Source organism: Emys orbicularis, chromosome 5 (assembly GCF_028017835.1).
Source record: "Emys orbicularis isolate rEmyOrb1 chromosome 5, rEmyOrb1.hap1, whole genome shotgun sequence".
NCBI lineage: Eukaryota > Metazoa > Chordata > Testudines > Emydidae > Emys > Emys orbicularis.
The window spans coordinates 59,032,571-59,050,982 of NC_088687.1; the positions used below are offsets into that span (position 1 = coordinate 59,032,571).

Genomic DNA, 18,412 nt, shown 5'->3' on the forward strand with positions numbered 1-18,412 from the left:
GTAGAGGTGGTGGTTCATGTCATAACATAATGCCTATTAGCTGCCACTGACTTAATAACGTGATCCGTACTTCATATCATGTGATTCCTTTTAACTTGTATTGACATTGTAAGACGACTGATCCTCTGTCATATTTTCATACCATTTCACTCTACCGCTGTACATGTTGAAGTTCTAAGTAACAAATGTAATTCTTACTCTGCTGTGGATGTTTATTATGTGCATAGTTTCTGTCTCTAATCTGCGAAGTTTCTCTTTAAATGAAAACATTGAATGTATCCATCATAAATTCACAGACACATAAGACTACTTTCTACTTAGTTAGATATCTGTATTGTTGAGGAGAAATTTTTCCTTATGGTGAATGAATATCTCAACTTTATTTGCTACTTACCTACATTAAACTTTGTTTATTACAATATGCAAGGTGGAAAAAAAAAAGAGTTTGGGATATCTGTACAGCCAACGTGACACCTTCAAATACATGAAAACATTTTATTCTGCTTATAATCTATACCATGCTCATCATCTTGATATCTCAGTGGAACATGTGAAGCCTTCACGTTGCATACTGTTACTACGGAATTTTTCATTTTTACAAACTACTTTTGACCCATAGATGTTGTTAGTAAGGCTGATCTTAAAGATTACTTTTTCTTTTGATGGTGCAATCTGTAACTCTACTTAAGTGAGTTTGCAGAAAAATTGGTTAATTGCTTGAGAGAGAAGGTGTTAGCTGTCTGGTTTTCTTAGCTCTTGTTACAAGTGGATGTTTTCTTATTTAAAATTCTTGGATTAAAGCCAAGGACTGATTCTTGATGTTTGTCAAGATATTTCAGTTTCTGAAGCCAACAACAAAATATTCTTTGAACGGAACATGCATTCCAATCACAGCAGCAACAACAAAATTAAAAAAGAAAAGATAAAATTGGCTAGCCTAGCTGGAAAGTTTGGATTCTGATATGGATAATATTATTACATTTTATATATTTAGAGTCTTTCAACCCTAAGAATCTGTGATTTTGGGCCGGGGGAGGGATGAGAGAGAGTTGGGAAGGTGAAATAACATACAAACTTATTGAATACTGTGGTGATTGACACAGTTTTGTTACAGATTTTGTCTAACAAATCATTATTTTCTTTTTAACTTGGAGTAGAAATAAGGAGAAGGTCAGGAGTGTGGGAGTTAAAGAATTAAGGGAGTAAAAAAAGATGAGAGCGAGGACAGGCTTTTATAGATTCCAGTGCCAGAAAGGATCATCATGATCATCTAGTCTGACCTCCTGTATAAAACAAGCCATAGAACTTCCCTGAAATAAATATCTTTTAGAAAAACATCCTGTCTTGATTTAAAAATTGCCAGTGATGGAGACTCCACCACAACCCTTAGTAAATTGTTCCAATGGTTAATTACCCTGGTTGTTAAAAATTTACGCCTTATTTCCAGTCTGAATTTGTCTAACTTCAACTTCCGGCCTTAGACTGTTTTGAAGAGCCCATTATCAAATATTTTTTATCCAGGTAGATACTTATAAACTGATCGAGTCACCCCTTAACCTTCTCTTTGATGAGCTAAATAGATTGAACTTCTTGAGTCTGTTTTCATATCCTTTTATCATTCTTGTGGGCTCTTTTCTGAACTGTCTACAATTTATCAACATCCTTCTTGAATTGTGTATTCCAGAACTGGACCCAGTATTCCAGTAGAACTTGCTCCACTGCAAATACGGAGATAAAATAACCTCTCTACCCCATTTATGCATCCCAGTACAGCATTAGCTCTTTTGGCCATGCTATCACATTAGGAGCTCATGTTCAGCTGATTATCCACCGTTAATTGGTTATCAGAGTCATTGTTTGACTGGCCTGAGGACAATGTCTGTAGTCTATATCCTCACCAGGGCACAGTCCTTTCCTTTTTAGGGCAGTCACCTCAGCCTCAAGGGTCTCTATCTTCTTATCTTTTTCTGTCATGTGCTGTTGCTGTAGGAGAACTTCAGTGCAAAGCTTCTTTGCCACCTCCTCCAGTATCAAGTATTGTTGCTCACTGTTCTCTTCCTTCCCTCTGAAATGTACCAATTCTTGTTCCCTCTATATTGCTTGTGCTCAAAACCTTGTCCCTTGTGGAGCACATTTCCTCCAGCTCCTCCAAGCATTCTGCCAGCCGAGTCAGTAGGCTGTTAGGTTGGGCAAAGACCTCTGCTCTATTCTCATCAGCCCTGCACACAACTTTCCTGGGTGTGCTGGTCTTTGGGTCTAGTTCCTCCCCTATATTCCTGGGCCAGGATGGAACCTCTCTCTCCTCATGTCATTTCAGGTACCTGGGACTTGCTCAGTTCTGTTAACAGACTATACACTTCCTCCTCCTTTGACTCTCCTGGGGACTGTTCTGCTTCATTTTCAGGGCCGCATGTTTTGCAGGGCCCTCATCTACTTCTCTGAGGTCCCAGGGCATCCCTTTAATACGTGTTTCACCTTCCCACATCCAAAGCATGGATCTTAGCCCTTCCTCCATGGTGATCCAATATGCCCTACATGCTTCTTAGGGGATCCCGTCTTCTCCCTTTGTCTGAAATAGCACTCCACATAATTGCATTGCTCCATTAATGAGCAATCTTTTGTGACGTTCCCAGATTTGACACATTGGAAACATACTACTGAGATTTTCTGGCTTTTCTAGGGGAACTTCCCTTAGGTTGGAAGACTTATTGGGGGCCAGTAACTCTTCTGAAATGCTCTCTGTCTATGGCTACCAGGATTATCTCCACTTGAGAGTTTCTCCCCGTCTCCTTAGTGTTGGGGTAGCCTTTGAGATCTTTTCCACTCGGTTCCCCAAGAACTCAGTTTGACTTTAGGTCTTGTTACTCAGGTTCCTTTATGTGGCATACAACAAAGCTACACTGAGTTGATTAAACTCAAATGTAGGGGATGGGTACAGGGTATAACACACATCCAAAGTCAGGGGGCACTACTGATCTGGCATACATTTCTTCTTGCCTTCCCTAGTGAGAAACTCCCGGTCTGGCATATGCCGCTCAGCTCCCTTGGCCTCCAAGAAGGCTTCCACTCTTTCCACTCCCTTGCCCATGGAAAGTGCCCAAAAACGCCTTACCCAGCTTTGGGCTCCCACAGGCAGGACCTGCAAAAATTGTTCCAAAACCTCCAGGTCTATAACTCTCTCTACAGAGCTAGTCTCTGGACACAACCAATGGGTAGTGAGGTCCTGCAACCACTGGACCACTACGTGCATGCATGCTCCCTGTGGAAACTGGTTGACCTGGAATCAATGACTGTATGCTTCCAGAGTCAGTACCAGTCTGTCTAAAATAGCAGCTTTTACCTTGGGTTATAAGCCAGACTGCTCCTCACTCAATACTCGGTACCCTGCCTGGGTCTCTCCCATCTAGGGGACCAGACAGCAAATGTGAAAAATCGGGACGGGGTGGGGAGTAATAGGAGCCTATATAAGAAAAAGACCCAAATATCGGGACTGTCCCTATAAAATTGGGACATCTGGTCACCCTGCTCCCATCAGAAATGGGTGCCACCCAGGCTCCCAAATTGACTCATCCAAACTTGCAGCCCTGGTTACTCACACAAGTGCTGAGAAAAACCTCAGCATTGTTTTCTGGCCCCATCTTTGCCAACCCAGTGCAAGGCCTGCCTGAGCCACCCTCTCCAGGTCCAGTAAGACTCCCTGAAGCCCAGTTCTCCAGATGTTTCAGTAATCACTCCTGTTGCTGGGGTTGGAGTTCCTGGAACTGCTGTTGATTGGCAAGCTGAGCCTCCTGCTATTGCTGTTGACTCTACAGCAGTTGGAGGAAGAGTGCCTGGGTCTGCTGCTGCTGTTCTACCCGTAGACTGACGATGTCCTCTTTCTTTTCTCTGAGTATTAAAAAAAAAAGACAACCAAACAAGGGGAGAAGGCAAATCCTGATCTTTCCTGTTAGCTAATTTAATTTCCTCTCTGTTCAAGGGACCAATCACCAGTGTGCATTCTCCACATGTAGGGCTGCTGGCCTGTCTTTCTCAGCCTCTTTTCATCAGAGCTCAGTTTATTATTCAAACACAAAACAAAGCTATTCTCCTGATCAAAGCAGTTCGCAGAGGTGCAGAGGCCTTTCCCTTCGCATCTTTCGATGCTGCTCTGGGTCTGATAATTGAACAGGGCGACTGGCCCAAGACCCTTTGGTCCTTAGAGTGGCAGACCATGCCATTACAGCGCAGAGGCAGAGTTTTAGTTATGCGGACTGAGAGGACAGCTTGGATCTTGTACCTATGTAGGAAGAAGAGGCAAGATATAGAAAAAGCCTGTATGTATGGCTCGAGAGAGAAGGCCACGGCAAAAGTGATATACGAGCTCACAGACTGGGTGACCCAGATGATATTAGTGTTTCCCATGGTTATAGAGAAAAAGGGGTAGGGTGCAGTGCTGGGGGAAAGGAGTATCAAGAACTCAGTTTTGGTCTCGCAGTTTCAATCGATGTCTGGATGCTTGAGGGTAATCCACGCAGAGTTGTTCTAGAGATTGGTTGAGATATTGGAATGGGTGGAGGGAGATTTGTGAGTTATCAACATAAAGATGATAGTCTAAGTTAGGCTTGCAGATAAGAGCACGTAGACATAGGTGTAGTGAGAGAAGAGAAATCGGGTGGGGATAAAGGCTTTGAGGAACACCCATGAAACGCTCAGGACAACAGTCCACTCAATGATACACTGAAGGAAGTGATCAGAAAGGTAGCCCTCTAGCTAATTTAAGGAATGGCAATGAACTTCAAAAGTAATCATGTTCTGCCTATTTTTCTGTATAGAAGCTACCTATAATGAAGAGGCTTTGGGAGAGGGAGGAAAACTGAAGGTTCCTGGTGCCCCGCTCTAAAAGAATAAAAGATATCAATCCAGTAATGCAATGCAACATTTACACCTTCAGAACTTGACAATGCTTCTCACTGTAGAAGAAAGGGGGGGGGGACCACAATAGAAAAAAATATTAGCAATATTAGGAATCAATTAATCTACTGAATTAAAAAAAAAGAACACCCACTGTGCCAGTTAAGTGCTTGACACAGTAGATACAGTGGACATGATAATGCTTTCAAGGCTGCTCTGCCCTCTGAACCTTTCAGAATTTTACTGGCTTTTCAAAGCAATACATAACAAATGGGGGGAAAGAGACTAAATAGATAGCAATCAATATAAATTAAAAGTTCTGAAATGTAGAAAATTGATAAGGAAAGCTAAAGACATCAGGGGAACCTCCATGGCTGGCAGGGCTATGGATAATAAGGAGTTTTTAAAGTATATTAGCAGCAAAATAAATTCTAGCTAGAGTATAGGCCCATTACTAGATGGTAAATTGTTAATGATGCAGAAAAGACACAAGTGTTCAATAAATATTTCTGTATTTGAAAAAAGGAGGATGATGTACTCATATCACTTAAGGATAATGAAGTTCCTTCCAGTCCATTAGTAACTAAGGAGGATGTCAAACAACATCTTCTAGGGATAAACGTTTTAAACTCAATGGGCCCAAATGAACTTGCACCCAAAAGAGGCTTAAAAGAGTTGGCCGAGGAGACTGTTGTTAGTTCTTAATAAATATTAGAATACTGGGGAAATTCCAGAAGACTAGAAGAGTGCTAATGTTCTGTCAGTATTCAAACAGAATGACCAAGGAAACTATAGGCTTGTTAGTGGGACATCAATCCCAGGAAAATAATAGAAAAGTTGATATGGGTTTGTGACAGATATGACAATATCCTGGAAAACCTATTTTGAATTAAGTAAAGTATCTCAGGAGGTCATTGTGTTAAAAATGCAAATGTTTATGTATTGTTGTGGGATGGTTCTTCTAAGGGGGAGAAAGGATTGATGTAAACACTGCGAAGTGTGTTATATGCTTCAAAGGACTCTTTTAAAAAAAAAAAAAAAAAAAAAAAAAGACCTCAGTGGACCAGACAAGACTGAATTTAGTTGCGTGGGGTTCCTAGGAAACAATTGGGAAGAATGGAATCCCCTCCGGAGCCGTTCTTTTGAAACTGTGCCTCGAATTGAAATCCATTATCTGGCTGATTATCTTTTCACCCATTCAAAAGCCCAAACTAGATAAAGGAAGGACTCAGTAACTCATGGGGGAGCTAGCTCTGAGTGATAGCTGTTATGAACCTCAGGAAAAACCCTTGTGTGGGGCATGAAGGACTAATTACCAATCAGAGCCCTTGTTGGAGTTAGGGGGTGGTCTCTGGTAAGCTTATTAGCATGTCTGTAGGTTCTTTGTAATGCTTCTACCTTAGGAATAAAAGTGCTTGCTAAGAAAGAACTTTGCGCTGACTTATAACTGTCTCTTGTCTCTGAGGAGAAAAGTAAAGCAAGCTGGCAGTCTGATTTTGCTGGGGATGCCACAGTATAGGCAGGAAGCTGTGCAGTCTGGAAATCCCAGTCAAGAGAGGGAACAGTGGTGGCTGAGGAGCTTGGTGCCTAGAGTGGGTGCCCTTGCTGGACCATAGAGGGGTAATAAAGGTGCAGTTTCCCTGAAGTGTGGCAGGATCCACTTGATAAAGCATCAAGTATCAGAGGGGTAGCCGTGTTAGTCTGAATCTGTAAAAAGCAACAGAGGGTCCTGTGGCACCTTTAAGACTAACAGAAGTATTGGGAGCATAAGCTTTCGTGGGTAAGAACCTCACTTCTTCAGATGCAACATCTGTTGCATCTGAAGAAGTGAGGTTCTTACCCACGAAAGCTTATGCTCCCAATACTTCTGTTAGTCTTAAAGGTGCCACAGGACCCTCTGTTGCTTTTGATAAAGCATGAACGTGTAAGAATATAAGTAATGCCTGTCTGCTTTTATGGGAGATCGGTTTTGTCAAATAATTCTAATTTCATTCTTTGATGAGATTACAAATTTTTAGGAGAGTGGTAGGAAAGAGAAGAAATAAGGTCAGGAAAGAAAAGGACACATGAACAGAGGGAGGAGAAATGAGGGGGACGACAATCTCCCATCCCAGATGATATCTGGGCTTTAGCCAGAGATGGTGGAGATGGTGGTGTCATTCGGGTCTCCCCCCTCCCCCCATCCTGGTGTGGTCAGGACATCCCTCAGGATTTGGATGATGAAGGACCAACGGTGTTAGGGTGGGTCCCAGGGTCCTGGCAGATGGTGGAGGTGGCAGCCATGATGGTGAAACTCGCTCCTTCCTCTTCTTTCAGTCAGCAATTGTATTCATTTCCAATCTCTCCCCCCCTCACAGTCTTTTCTTTTAAGGACCCCAGAGGGAGTGATGGGCAGAATAACTTGTTTTCTCATTGCTTAGTTCACCGATTAGGCCTAATTTCCAACACACCAATTTTGGTCCATTAATTTTCAGTCCCACACTTCTCTTCTTTACAGGGCATGATTTTAACACAGTCCTTGAGGTGTCTCAGTCGGCCTTTTTGTTTACACTAATTCAGTCTTTCTTTTTCCCTTTTTTCCCTTTTCCCATCACTATTTATTGTTATAGGTTATCATGACATTTTGTGGACTTTTATCCAGTTTCCCCACAGCTAGACTCACAACTAGAGTAGGCCTACCAGGCCCCAACTATCACTACAACTCCCTTCTGGTCCTAAACTGTATGAATCTATGAAAATTAATTTAGAATTTGGGGGACATAAGTTAGTCTCCAAAACTAACAATGGTATTCTCTATGTGTAGCAAAAAATCTTTTGTGTTACTAGAAAGCAACAATGCAGTATGTTGTTTTAAGCTGATGAAGGCACATCCATATCAATATTTATGCTATAGGAAAGAAATTGTGACAAACTGTAAAATCTACATGTAAAATCCTGACCCCATTGAAGTCAATGGGAGTTTTGGCATTGATTTTAGTGGATCCAGGATTTCACCCTGTGTATGAAGGACTTCATACTGTACCTGCAACTTGTAATATGGAAGCACTGCCAACCGTACCTGTAAACTAAAACAACCCTCCTGCCGAGTATTTGCACACTCATAGAAGTGCTTTATATTCTTGACCTGTCTGCGTGCATTTATCTAGATTATATTCCCATTTGATGGCTTGTGATTGTAAATGTTTAGCAAATCACAGAAGCAGACAAATCCTCTGAAACGGTGTGATTATGTTGACTGAGGATCTTGGTGCCATCAGTGTAACTGGGTCTGAAAAGCAAGACTTTAAGGGGAAATGTGCATTACGACTTAGTTTATTTAGTTTTAAAGAATTAAATTACCTTATGAAGTAAGATTACAATATTACTGTCTAATCTTTAGAATATGTTTCTGATTTTGACATGTATACCTGTAAACGGGATGTAATGAATTACTTTTTACCTGACACTTGTATAGTTCTCATGGCATGTCATGCCATGCAAATTAGAATGGCAATATCGAAGAATTATCAGCTCACTGAAGGACTGTCTGGATATGTGGACTCCCTACTCAGACCCTACGCCACCAGCACTCCCAGCTATCTCCGTGACACCACAGATTTCCTGAGAAAACTACAGTGCATTGGTGACCTCCCAGAAAACACCATCCTAGCCACCATGGATGTAGAGGCTCTCTACACAAACATCCCACACACAGATGGAATACAAGCTGTCAGGAACAGTATCCCTGATGATGACACAGCACAACTTATTGCCGAGCTCTGTGACTTTATCCTCACGCACAATTATTTCAAATTTGGTGACAATATATACCTCCAGACCAGTGGCACCGCTATGGGCACCCGCATGGCCCCACAATATGCCAACATTTTTATGGCTGACCTGGAACAACGCTTCCTCAGCTCTCGTCCACTCACGCCCCTTCTCTACCTACGCTACATTGATGACATCTTCATCATCTGGACCCATGGGAAGGAGACCCTGGAAGAATTCCACCATGATTTCAACAGCTTCCACCCCACCATCAACCTCAGCCTGGACCAATCTACACGGGAGGTCCACTTCCTGGACACCACCGTACAAATAAGCGATGGCCACGTTAACACCACCCTATACCGAAAACCCACCGACCGCTACGCCTACCTTCATGCCTCCAGCTTCCACCCCGGACACACCACACGATCCATCGTTTACAGCCAAGCACTGAGGTACAACCGCATCTGCTCCAACCCCTCAGACAGAGACCAACACCTACAAGATCTTCACCAAGCATTCTCAAAACTACGATACCCACACAAGGAAATAAAGGAACAAATCAACAGAGCCAGACGTGTACCCAGAAGCCTCCTGCTACAAGACAGGCCCAAAAAAGAAACCAACAGAACTCCACTGGCCATCACCTACAGCCCTCAGCTTAAACCTCTCCAACGCATCATCAGTGATCTACAACCCATCCTGGACAATGACCCCTCACTTTCACAGACCTTGGGAGGCAGGCCTGTCCTCGCCCAAAGACAACCTGCCAACCTTAAGCATATTCTCACCAGCAACCACGCACCGCACCATAACAACTCTAACTCAGGAACCAACCCATGCAACAAACCTCGATGCCAACTCTGCCCACATATCTACACCAGCAGCACTATCACAGGACCTAACCAGATCAGCTACAACATCACCGGCTCATTCACCTGCACGTCCACCAATGTTATATATGCCATCATGTGCCAGCAATGCCCCTCTGCTATGTACATTGGCCAAACTGGACAGTCACTACGCAAGAGGATAAATGGACACAAGTCAGATATCAGGAATGGCAATATACAAAAACCTGTAGGAGAACACTTTAACCTCCCTGGCCACACAATAGCAGATGTTTAGGTAGCCATCTTACAGCAAAAAAACTTCAGGACCAGACTCCAAAGAGAAACTGCTGAGCTCCAGTTCATTTGCAAATTTGACACCATCAGATCAGGATTAAACAAAGACTGTGAATGGCTATCCAACTACAGAAGCAGTTTCTCCTCCCTTGGTGTTCACACCTCTACTGCTAGCAGAGCACCTCACCCTCCCTGATTGAACTAACCTCGTTATCTCCACACTGATTTATACCTGCCTCTGGAGATTTCCATTACTTGCATCTGAAGAAGTGAGGTTCTTACCCACGAAAGCTTATGCTCCCAATACTTCTGTTAGTCTTAAAGGTGCCACAGGACCCTCTGTTGCTTTTTACAGATTCAGACTAACACGGCTACCCCTCTGATACTATCAGCTCAAAGTATCATTGCAAAGCAGTAAGGTAGTGCAGCTGCTCTGTGAGTGAGCAGGATTAGGCTAGAATATGAATGAGTCATTTTCTGAGGTTAGCATTCTCCTCCTCAGAGTTTCATACTTTGCTACTACAGGCTAATTTAGATCCTTAAATTAGCAGCTACTTTAGGGAGAAATTTTCAGATGATCACTTTTTATCACTTGAGTGTCTTTAGTTGTATGTCATTTTAATCTCTAGGGAAGCTGTTCTTTCAAAATTACCAAGGGGGATGGTGAAGAGCTGGCTGGGAAAGCAGGAGTTGACTGCTTTGATGAGTTTCTGCTGTTTCAGTGGAAGAAATTGACTTGGATCAAGTAGTTGTGAGGTGGAGGACAATGGCTTTTTTCCTCTGAAGGTGTTCCTAGTTGACAATATTTAATTTTTTTTTTTAAAGGAAAAGGAAATCAAATCAGTGAAACAGTAAAACATTCAACTCAGATTAGGTTATATCAAACTGAGCCATTCTCTGTGGGGATTAATTATGTCAATTATTGAATTAGAACATATTTGTAAAGTTGGGGTTTTTTTTAATGTAGAGTGCTGTGTACGCAATATGCAGCTCCTCAAACTAATGCTACAATTTAGAGACTATTGATCAGATAATTATATAGACATGGCATGGTAGGATTTGGGGTTTGTAGCTTTTGCCTGAAGGAGTTGAACTCGATGATGAGGTTGAGGGGTCATCACTATATAATATTTTTAACATTGTATTAATCACCACTGCTCTGGGATGTGCTGGTATATGTTAGTGGGAGTAGAATGGAAGTGAAGTGACAGAATCAATGTGGGAATTCTGTGAAGGTTGTCTTGAATATTTATTATTACTAGTATGTATTTATATTATGGTAGCACCCAAAGGCCCCATTCGGGATTGGAGCCTTGTTGTGCTGGGTAGTGTAATACACCGCTACCTCGATATAACGCGACCCGATATAACATGAATTCAGATATAACGCGGTAAAGCAGTGCTCCAGGGGGCGGGGCTGCGCACTCCAGTGGATCAAAGCAAGTTCAATATAACACGGTTTCACCTATAACGCGGTAAGATTTTTTGGCCCCCGAGGACAGCGTTATATCGAGGTAGAGGTGTATTTGTAATCTCTCATTTTATACATCCCTCCAGACATTTCTAACTGTACATTTAAAAATGAAAAGCTGTCTTCTAAATAGATAGATCCAAGCAGAACAACACAATGTGGGATGTGTTTTTTGTCTTGGGGATCTCATTCACAATGGCGCAGCATACCTGTAATTTTATTTGTCATCGTTTGCGATGAAATAGATGCTCTGTTTCTTAAAGGGTCTCTAGTGGCAGAGAAACAAAGCTGCCAGCTAAATAAATCATCTCTGAATATTTTACACACTAGGTGATATTCTAGTAGCAGCGTGTAAAACAATCAGCTGACCAGAAAACGATGGGGTTAATTACAGATTAGCAGCAGCCATACCCTAAAATGTCCTAAAGATATCGTGTGTTTCACAACGGTCTGCTTGTTATAGGTTTGTTGTCTATTGTGACCTCTGTAAATTCCACAGTCTTGCATTTGATAAAATTATGATTATTGCATTATCTTGTGAAAGATCATTTCCCGGAGTGTTTGTGTTACATTATTTGTTTTAAGACTCTTTTATTTAACAAAGCTAACAAAGATAGGGGACCCAAAGAATCCCAGTCTGAACAGGAAGTCTGTCATAAATTACCACTCAGAGGAATTAGTTTGCTTAGCAGATGTAACCTTCTAACAAAAGTGGTGCAAAACTGTGTTCCATAGTTCTGGAAATACTTTAGGGTGATACTAATAATGTATATTTGGGGGCGGGGAATACTTCTAACACTGAAAGTTGTTTCTTGTAAAGGTTTCACTGTAACATACAATGTACTTTGGATAATTAAGTAATTTACTGTGCACTAGATTTTTTTTTTTTAATGGTATCTTCTTTACTTGTTGTATCCTTGTGCTTTCCTCGTCTAGTTGACAACCACAGCCCTCCCAGGGAGGACACTCCTACTGGCAGTATGGATTCTCTTTCTTCTCATTCTCCTACACCTGCAGTCTCCAGTAGCCCCCCTGAGCCAGACAAAAATCACCTTATTCTGGAGAGTGGAGACCTAGTGGACTGGGCAGCCAATCAGTAAGTAACATTATTTCAGTTGGTTCTGAAAGAGGAGACCGTTGCACTCACACCCTCTCCCCGCCTACTTTGGATGCAACTGAGTAACTTTTTGAAGTGATTATACTTGGTTTCCATTGCTACAACTATGGGGAGCGAAGGAGTAAGTGAATAAAAAATTGATCTGTCTCATGTCTCAAAATGGTTCTCAAAATACAGTTCTGCATCCGACAGTTATATCTGCTAAATCAGTGGCTCTCAACCTTTCCAGATTACTGTACCCCTTTCAGGAGTCTGATTTGTCTTGTGTACCCCAAGTTTCACCTCACTTGAAAACTACTTGCTTATAAAATCAGACATAAAAATATAAAAGTTTCTCAGCCTGGTATTACTGGAAAATTGCTTACTTTCTCATTTTACCATATAATTATAAAATAAATTGATTGGAATATAAATATTGTACTTACATTTCAGTGTATCGTATATAGAGCAGTATAAACAAGTCATATGAAATTTTAGTTTGTTCTGACTTTACTGGTGCTTTTTATGCAGCCTGTTGTAAAATTAGACAAATATCTAGATGAGTTGAGTGCCCCCTGGAAGACCTCTGCGTACCCCCAGGGGTACACATACCGCTGGTTGCGAACCACTGTGCTAAATTATATTTCAGCTTTTTACTATGGAAAGTCAAGGTGTTTTACTACTAGCAGTTTCATGATTTACACTGTTTTATTTAGGCACTGCATTTGTAAAGTATTCTGTGCATAATACATTACCATTGTTTTATTTCAAACCACTGGGTCCCCCATATACCTAACCTGAAGAAGTGTCTATACACGTAGTAGCTGTGGGTGGTAGTATGTTACCATCAAGATGTATGGCCAAATTCTGTCCTTGGATACATACATACAGCGCCTGTTAAAGTTAATAGGAGCTGAACATTGCTATTCAAGGACAGACTTAGATCTATATAATATATTAACATATAAAAATGCCTGTATTTTCAATTAATTTGCAGTTTGTCACTTGAATAGGCTTTGTAGCAGTTAGCGAGCTTGATTCTAGTTCAGCAAAAAGTGACATTGCAAGTTTTAGTACACTGGGGCTCAATTCACAACACGGCCATGCCTGAGACATAAGGAGGCTGACATTTTTTATCATAAATCAAACTCTGAGTGAATTCCCTGGTTTACTATTCATACAAAATTTAAAATGTCATGGAAAAAATCTCTAACCTTGAAAGGCAAAAAGGTGAATGAAGTAAGTCTGGGGAAGAGATTTGCTTTTTTGTTACGGATATTTTCCATAGTGACATTTTGAGTGGCCTGGCCTGCTTATATGATATATATGCTATATATATATCATTGGTAAGTACTTATTAATTGTAATAACATTTTTCCCAAATGGGGCGAAAGAACAAAAGTCTTTAAGGCATCCATGTAATTACAGCTGGGTTTATTTGCTCTCGTTTATATGGATGTGCTTTGGGCACTGTTGCCTCTGTATTGGGTTGTAATTTTCTTCCCCTTTTTTTTTTGGCTTGTAGTTAAAAGTGATGCAGGTCCATAATGACTTTCCATGCAAGTGGTAACTTTCAGTAGAAGCATGAAATTCCTCTTTTGTCTGCAGTTTTTCTTCTTGAGGTTTTCTGTCAGGAAAAGGTGTGTATGTGCAGGCTAGCTAGGAAAATTGAATTTAGCAAGACATTCCCACTGCCGAGCAACTCCAGGAACATTGGGTGTTTTTGCTCCCATGCATTTTCCTAACTCTGCATTACTGCATCTTTCTACTTTTTCCTTTGAAGATCTGATAGTTTTTGCTCAATGGGAAGTACTGCTGTTACTTCAGATTTGCAAATAACAAGCAAAGACATCATACACTTAGTTTATTAGTCAAAAGCTGTTTGCCTCTCCCACCCGCCTCGCTTGAGAAGTTTGAGGAGCGTAGCTTTGTGGAAGGGCTGAGCCTTAACAGGTTGGTTTCAAAGCAGCACATTCTCTCAGTCACATTCTTCATGAAATAGTTTCTCTCCGCTTCCTGTAGACCCAGAGAGCCTTAAACATGGGGAAATCAGTGTGGTCTCACACGTGAGGGAGTGGTTGGTGGGAGAGGGAAGCAGGCTGTGGAAAATATGCATGGAGGACTTTTTCAATCCTGGTGCACCATGGAATACTGTACTCTGCACAGCACTCTCTCTTTCTGCACGTGTTGGGGAAGGCTGTGGGCTGGGGAAAGGGCAGTGGACTGGCTGGTGGATTTGTCACTGCATTGATCTGCTAGCCCCAACCACCCCAGGAGAGATTGTGCATGGAAAGTGGACTCTGCTACAGGCCTTAGGCTGCAGTAGCAGCTGAGGAATAGCTCCACTGATGGTTCGCAGTTTGAGGAGGAGGATTTCAGACTGATTCCTCGCCCATTTATCTGAAACTTTGCACAGTGGTTGAGGAATCGGACAAAAAATACTGCAGGAAAGCAACGCATAGAGTCTCTAACGCAGTGCTAGTGTGTCAATACTAGAACTGGTCAGAGAAATCTTGACTCAGCATTTTTTGTCAGAACAGTAATTCAATTTCATGGACGATTTCAGGATTTAGAAATTTGGTTTCATTTTGATTCAGAACAAAACCCCCAAATTTTGAAATCCTCCACAAAATAGAATTACTGTTCTCCACCCAGCTCTACTGGGAGCCCTGGCTCTGGGACAGTCCACTGGGTAGGCTGGCCCAGAGCCAGGGGCATTGGAAAGTCCGCCTGAGGCTGCTGAGGAGCCAGCCGGGCAAGCTGGCAGGAAGCCAGGTAGGTTTAAATCTGCCTGACAGCCAGGTTCTATCAGAAACTGACCCGTTTCCAGCAGAAGTTCATCAAAATCAATGTGGTTCTGTGGAATGTTTCAATTTAGACACATCAGCCAGTTCTCCGCCCAGCTCTTGTAAATACCATTCTGAGCCTAGGTCAGATGGAATGCAGGAGAATCTGGTTTCTCAAGTTTCTGCCGATGTTTATAACTTGTGGGTAGTAGTTGTTGGAGATCAATCGCAGTGGAGCTATTAATTATCTATACAGTGAATAAGGGAATGGGTGACTTCATTGCTGCAGAAGAATCATTTGGCTTTGTTTCCTAGGAGGGCATTGCATCAGAGTTCAAGATATTTCAGATGCTCCAAAGTTATTTTCTATCAATAAAACAGTTTTCTTTAAACAGATTATCTTCAGTTACATGTGATAGAATAGTCCATGGCAAGGAGAACCTTTTGTGGGCCTCCCCCCCCCACACACACACACACCCAACACGCACAGAGAAAAATGTTGATGTCTCTTGAGAAATAGCTGTTGTCACTCAGTGTGCAGCAGCAGTCAAAAGAGCTAACAGCGTAGGGAATCATTAAGAAAGGGATAGATATTTGGGCCCCATTTCATGGGCTTTCTCCAGGTGCTTTACGCCTCCGTGGACTGTTTGGTCAAGCTCAACTGGACCCGATCAAACCTGTCAGCTTCGGGCAAGGGGTGTGTTATGGCTGTCCGCTGTCAGGCCAGCTGTACACTGTGGCCATTGAGCCTTTCCTCCCATCTCCTCCATAGGAGGTTGATGGGGTTGGTGCTCTGCAAACTAGAATTGCGGGTGTTTCTGTCAGCGTACACTGATGATGTGCTCCTTGGGTCTGGGGCCCGGGCGACCTGCTGCCGGTGAAGGCCTGCCAAGCCATCTCCTCAGCAGCCTCCTCCACCTGGGTCGAGCTCTGGCCTGATGTTTGGGGATGGGTGACAGGTGAGCTCCCTTCCACTCGTGCCTCAGGCCATTCAGTGGAGTCCAGGTCTGCTGCTCTATCTGGGTGTTTACCTTTCTGCCACCCATCCCTCTCTGCCAGAGAACTGGCAAGATTTAGAGGGCAGGGTGGCTGAGCGGCTGCAGAGGTGGATGGGACCGCCTCAGTGCCTTTCCCTGTGGGGGAGGGCACTGGTGCTCAATCAGCTGGTCCTGTCCATGCTCTGGCACTGGCTCAACATCCTGAGCCTGGCCCCAGGTATCCTGGCCGGGCTCCAGAGGTGTGAGGGAAAGCTTGGTGCACATCTACCTGGAGTGCGCCAAGTTGCAGCCCCTTTTCCAGCTCCTCCAGAACCTTCTATTAGGTTCTGGCTGCACTTTTCCCCACACCTCCTGATCTATGCACATCCTGTCTGTGACCCCACAAAGTCATGAGACCTTCTCATCAACCTCTTCCCGGTGCTGGCCAATATGGCCATTTATAAAACCAAGAGGAGGATGCTGGATGGGGAGGTGCTCTGCAACTGTGGGTATTCCGTTCTGTTCCTCCCTTCAATCATACATCTGGGCCAGTTCCTCTGGGCCACGTCCGCTGGCTCCCTAGACACCTTTGAGGAGCAGTGGGCACTGTTCGGGGTTCTCTGCTCGGTGTCCCCCTCAGGATCCCTGCTTATGGCCTTATGACCTCACACCTGTCCCTGTTTTCTTATTAGATGTCCCCCAAAATCATTTGAGCCCTGTGTTTAGTCACTCCTCCTTTTAGGCTGGGGGAGGGGCTTTCAGATGTGCCCACCCACCTCCTGGAACTCATAGGTGTTCATTCTCTGCACTGTCACAGTTGCTGTAAGTTAAAATGGCCAAATACTTCTGTTTAAAAACTGTGTTCTCTTTCTCACTATTCAGGTATTGCAAAGGCTGTTTCTCCAATTCTATCTTTAGTCTGAATTGTAAAATATTACTTTTTACCTACTTTTAAGTTTTGTATTTCTTTTTAAATTTATAACTCATATAACTCCACACAGAAAAGGGAATTGTCCTAGTGATGTGTCTTCTCCCCTCTGAAACTGGAAGGGAAGTGTCTTGTGACTTAAGCCATAGAAATTATAATTGGATCTATTTGATATTCCTGGTTCTGAAACAGACTTTGTTGTGTGACTCCTGTCACTTAATCGCTCAGTACCTCAGTTTTCTTCATGCCTAAAATTAGAATGATACTTTCCTGCTTCAGTGTGTTGTTTTTTTTAAAGCCCTGTGAAATCCTTGGCTACGAGGCATGAAGTGCAAAATATTTTATTGCTTTAATGAAGAACAGCAGCTGACACAATGCGATTTCTTTTTTCTGTGTTGTGTAGACTCTAAAGCTGAGCCAGCCATCCACCTAGTTTCATCCAGTGATCATTTGAAACAGAGGAATGTGAAATCACTCACAGCTGAAGGTTGGAGAGATGCCTTTGCAATAGTGCTCCTGTACTGAGTTGCCTAGGGAAATGCTCTCTTTGGGATTAAACCTTTTGTAGATGAAGGTGAATAACAGTAATATTCAGCCTTGTTAAAGAAGTAAATGTTTAAGAACACAGCAAAAAATGCACAGAGCTCCTAAATGTTTGTTTAGTGTTCTAGAGAGCTACTGTTGCTGCTGTTAATTATTTGTATTACAGTCCAGGGACCTCTTGTCCTAGGCACTGTACAGTAGTGATACTCAGACCTCAGTGGTTCAGGAGCCAAGTTAGTGGTCAACATTACCCAAAAGAGCCACAGTAGTGTGAATTCATTGTTTCCTTTCCTATAGTACTATAAATTCATATTTAAACAGTATGATGGGAAATATTTAGTTTATATATATTACAATACCAGTATTATATTATCAATGTGACTGCATTACAGTAGACACAAACTGTATTATCTGTGTGCCTCTTCTGAAACGCACAAAAGAAGTTTGTATAATAGTGACCAGGGCTACATTTGACCATACTGTTTGTGTTTTGAGTGAGTCTCAGCCCTGATCAAGAACCCTGTTCTGGAGCCTCATGGCTTCGTCAGAATATGGAGTCTCCCTCTCTCCTGCAGGCAGTTTCCTTCTCCTCTTGCTGGTTTGGTAGGCAAAAAGGTTCCTTATTCCTCCAAAATCCTGTCCCATTTTGTTCCTCTCTCTTTCTTCAGCTTTGTCTCCCTGACTCATCTAATCTCTGTGTTTTTAAACGGCTGAACTAACACCTCACGTTTGTTCTCTCTTCTGGGGAAATTCCACTGCTCCAAACTCCCCTGCCTGAGATCACCTGGAATTAATTGGATTCTTCCAGCTCAGGCACCTTCCTTAGTATACTTATTGCCTTGCC

General features: G+C 42.6%; 1 protein-coding gene across 1 annotated transcript in view; it reads left to right on the forward strand.

Annotated features, from left to right (window-relative positions):
* Positions 1-18,412, forward strand: part of ARHGAP10 (Rho GTPase activating protein 10) — a 232,123-nt gene that overhangs the window by 195,501 nt on the left and 18,210 nt on the right. The window contains exon 20 of the mRNA XM_065405556.1: positions 12,175-12,334. Coding sequence (XP_065261628.1) covers positions 12,175-12,334 — 160 coding nt within the window. The remainder of the gene's footprint in view (positions 1-12,174; positions 12,335-18,412) is intronic.